General features: G+C 46.2%; 1 protein-coding gene across 5 annotated transcripts in view; it reads right to left on the bottom strand.

Moving 5' to 3' along the window:
• ZFP64 (ZFP64 zinc finger protein) overlaps positions 1 to 4563 on the bottom strand; it is a 77775-nt gene that overhangs the window by 50823 nt on the left and 22389 nt on the right. For 2 of the 5 annotated variants that reach the window (XM_011365954.2, XM_011365953.2), the window contains exon 6: positions 6 to 781. The exons of the other annotated variants lie outside the window; for them this stretch is intronic. In XM_011365954.2, the coding sequence (XP_011364256.1) occupies positions 6 to 781 (776 nt within the window). The remainder of the gene's footprint in view (positions 1 to 5; positions 782 to 4563) is intronic. 5 annotated transcript variants of the gene reach the window in all.

Raw genomic sequence — 4563 nt, 5'->3', positions numbered from 1 at the left:
GCGGCCTGGACGATGGTGTTCGCCGGGGGCCCCTGATGCCCCACGATGATTTTGACTCTCCCCTCGCTGAACTGGGGCACTTGGCTGGGCTGCAGCGGCACCTGGAGGTGCCCCACCGTGAGGGGCGCGGCCGGCGGCTTGCCGGGGTCGATCTGAAACTGTAGGACAGTCACGTCCGAGTTCTTATTGTCCCCGTACTCGCTGTGCTGCCTCTTGTGGCTGCGGAGCGAGTCCTCCCGCATGAACGAGGCATCGCATATATCACAGTGGAAAGTCTTCTTGGCGTCCAGCTTGGCCACCTGCCGGCTGCTCTGGCGGCCCGAGTCTTTCCTCTCCGAGGCCTCGGTCTTGACCATGTCCCCGTGGAACTTCTTCATGTGCTTGCTGAGGTTGCTGGGCTGCTTGGTGTCGAAGCTGCAGTAACTGCACTTGAAGGGGCGGTCGGTGCAGTGGATGCGCTCGTGGATGCGCAGCGCCGCCTTGCTGGAGCAGGAGTAGCTGCACTCGGAGCACTTCTCGGGGTGCTCCGACTGGTGCACCCGGCTGTGCTTTCGGAGGGTGGCTTTGCTGTCACCCAGGAAGTCGCAGTGCGGACACTTGAAGTTATTCCCGCTGTGCTTGATGCGGATGTGCGACTTGAGGTTGCCCTTCATGGTGCAGCGGACATTGCAGAACTCGCACTTGAAAGGCTTCTCCCCCGAGTGCACGCGCATGTGCCTTTTCAAGTCCGAGCTGATTTTGAACTTGGCGCTACAGAGCCAGCACTGGAAGGGGGCGTCCCCTGTCAACACAAGGTGAGTTTCGATAAGAACAGGCAGGCAACAACCACAGCGGATCCCCCCGAAGCACACATCAGAAAATCGCTTACACCAAGGCGGCGGGTGGAGACCTTCTACCTGCAGCTCCCAGCAGCCCCTGGGAGAAAAAAAAAGGGGGGTGGGGGGTGGGCGGGGTCGGGGGGCTTCTCTTCTCTTCCCAAACCTAAACCACCACCGCATGCTTGGTGCGCCACCACCTTTACAAAACCCAGAAGAAAAATGGAGATTGAAAAGAGCTTTTTAATTGTCCCAAATAAAATAAGACTTGTGCATATACTTAGCATATTCTTTAAAAACAATTACGCTATCGTTCATAGAGTTAATGCGACAACTCTGCTAGTTAATGGTTCACAGTTGTACGATTTTGCATAATCCATTGACTTTGATTGAGTTACGTGTTGTAACAGATTGAAGGACACATTTTCAAATCAGCCAGCTCCATGCTCACTCATCGGAATATTCTTTTTACAAGGATTGAAATGCCCAGTTTATACTTTATGCAGATTTTTATTAATGAAGATGTGTTTATTGCGCCAACTTTATTTATCCCACATTGCCAGCTGCGTTCTTTACTGGTGAAGTTACAAAATCCAGCTGCTTGATTTTTTTTTTTTAAATTTTTAAATTCATATTCGCTGAAAGATGAGCAGGGAAACTGAAATTGCAAACATCTGAATGGATGCGATAATCCAAATTTATTTCATCAACGCATGACAGGTCCAAATTATCTAAGGCACTGTGAATTCAAGCATATTGGGGACCCCGCCCGATTGGGTTCCCCGTAAACAAAATAACAGGAGCTAGCATTCTTCGGCGCTTCCAGGATGGCAGGCCCTCTGCCGAGCACTCCGCAAGAACAGCCTCGCTGGACGCTTCCCACGTCCCCAGGAGGAAGGCACTATTATTAATGTTATTCTTAACACTACTGTACAAATGAGGAGACTGAGGCCTAGACAGACCACGTGACTCATTCATGGCCACCCAGGGGCATGTGTGGTTGGGAGCATGTGGCTTGGACTTCAGCCCAGGCTGACTCCAAAGCTGGTATTCTTAGACGCTAGGTGATTATCTGTACACCTGACCGATGTTCGCTTTCTTGGGCCATCAGCTCGAAAGAGCAGGATCGTGTTCCAGCTTTTTGGTTTAAGGCCTAACACAGCACCATGAGCTGCTTCATACACGCAATTAACGATGATGGGGAGCAAATTTAACAAGCTTTGAGAAGACTGAGAAGCCCAAACCTAAATGATGTTCATTCAGTATGACTAAATACCACCAAGAGCGTGCACACTGAACTCTCGAACAAGGCTAGAGACCATGGGATAAGTCCAGCCCACAGCCTGTTTTTATAAATAAAGTTTTATGGACTATAGCCACGCCCATTTCTTTGTGTTTTTTTTGTCTGCTTTCAAGGCAGAGTGAGCAACTGTGACATAGACTGTATGGCCTACAAAGCCTAAACTATTTACTCTCTGGCCCTTTACAGAAAAAGTTTCCTGACTCCTGCCTTACAATGTTCTTTTTAACCTTTTTTATGTAAATCACCCTTTTTCTCCATGGACCCTTTCTCGGAATAATGTTTAAATACACAAAGTAAAGTAAACTAAAATTAAAATCAATAGGAATACAAAAGAAACTAATTATACTGAAAGGCATTAAAAAATTAAAAAATTTGTGATATGACAATGTATGCACTTTATGAATACATTAACTAGTAAGAGCTAGCGGCGGGTCTAGTAACTACGATCGTTTCTAAATAGAGAAGATTGTAAAAGATATTTTGACTTATGTGCAACACCTGTTAGGAAAAGATCTGTGATTTCTACTGGAAACAAGTTCACATGCACTGTTATTGGACTGGTTGCCTATTTTCTTAAAGACACATCAAATTTCAGTACAGGTCAGTGAAAATGAAGACGTAAACTTTTTTCCCATCCAAGTTCATAGACCTCCTAAATTCTACTCAAGGACCCCTGGGTGGAGGTGTCTGTGGACTCAGTAAGACTCTCTGCTCCGGAACGTTCTAGTAGGTTTTCCCGTTACCTCTCCGCCCAAATTAGTGACAATCTTTTGCCTTTTTTTTTTAAGCAGCCAGCAGAGGTGAAACCTAGAAAAGCAAATAACCAAGCCTTATGGCTGAGCTGCAGAGCTGAACGACCCTATTGACATGGACGTAAAGGGGTTAAAATCCCTTTGTCATCTTTTTTCCCCTTTAACCACAGACTTGTTTCTTAAATGAAGTATACCGGTCAGTACCAGTCCCACTGGCCCAAAAGCCCCCCAATGCTAATGACTATGTTCGTTCCTGACCGCTACATGGTCCCCAGGGTCCGGATGTAGTGGCGACTTGATGGATGTGGTTGAATGAGTCAGAAACTGACATATTTAAGAGGACAGATCTTTCTTGGGTTTAGGTTGCTACTAAGACAGTTGACAGCACAGTCAATCAAAGCGAAGAAAAGGTAAAAATAAAATCCTATTAATTTTACGATCTGTAAAATTTTTTAAGTGCTACCGATTGAAAAAGGGAGATGGTCATTCCACAGAGATACGGCACAAATGGCACTCACTGAATTTTTTAGAAAATGCACCTTTTCTAGACCAGTTAAAGATGCTACTATAAATGGTAAGTTTATCCTTTTAAGTCAAAATGATTCTGAACTGCTTTCCTAAATGAATCCTTCAGCTCCTCTAACGGGCTGTGGAGATTTCTGGAGAAAATCAGTTGGGCATCAGTTACGTCAAGGTCTTAACTTGCTGTAGTGGATTACAAAAATGTCCCCAAATCTCCCACCTCCCATTCCTCCTTAGAGCCATGGCTTCTGCATTGTATGTAATCATGCTCTGCAGACCGGGGCAGGATGACCTGTCGTGACCTTAGACAATAGGCTCAATCACGTCACTGGATTTAGCCAATGGCATGTAATAGCTTGAAACTGGAGTCTGCTCGCTTGTGCCTCTGCCATCCATGAGAAGGTCAAGCCTGACCTAGGCCGCTGGTCCCAGGAGAAGGGTGACAGATACGTGGAGCAGAGCTGGAGTACCGCAGCCAAGGCCAGTGGACAGCTGGCCCGCAGCCAGCAGATTCTCAGACTCCTGAACCCAGTCAAGGTCAGCAGACTTGCTCAGATGACGCCCAGTTAATCCTCAACGTGTGAATGGAAACGGCATGTTGTTGTACCCACTGAGGTTTTGTTTTTTTGTTTGTTTGTTTGTTACACTGCATTACTGTGACAATAGGTAACTGATACAGATGTTGGTATTGAGAAGTGGAGAACTGCCATCATGGGAAACTAAACTATGCAGCGCTGGCTTTGGGACTGGGTAGCAGGTAGAGGCTGGCAAAGTAGCAAGGCACACTATGTCATGGAAAACGTTTGGTAAAACTGTCACCTGAGGTAACTCAGAAGATAGAAAATATACCTATTGGATGTGGGCCTTGACCAAAGAGATTGATTCTACACAGAACAGTGAAAATGTCTTACCAGCTGCACAGGATAAGGTACCACAAGAAAGAGACAAACTCAAAAAAGAACTGGCTGTTTTCTAAATGGAATTTAGAGAGAATACAGAAAACCAAAGATGTGCTGGGTTAAAGTTCCTCATCTCCAACCAGCAGAAGGTTTGCAAAGTAAGACAGAAGCCTGGGGACAAAGGTCGTGTCCAGGGAAGTGATCCCAGGGGGAAGATTAAATGACAAATGATGGGTGTGAATGTGAGGCTTTCCTTAAAATCTCCGAAAGAA

The sequence above is a fragment of the Pteropus vampyrus genome, unplaced genomic scaffold (assembly GCF_000151845.1).
Source record: "Pteropus vampyrus isolate Shadow unplaced genomic scaffold, Pvam_2.0 Scaffold117, whole genome shotgun sequence".
Classification (NCBI taxonomy): Eukaryota; Metazoa; Chordata; class Mammalia; order Chiroptera; family Pteropodidae; genus Pteropus; species Pteropus vampyrus.
This window is presented reverse-complemented; position numbering and strand designations above follow the sequence as displayed.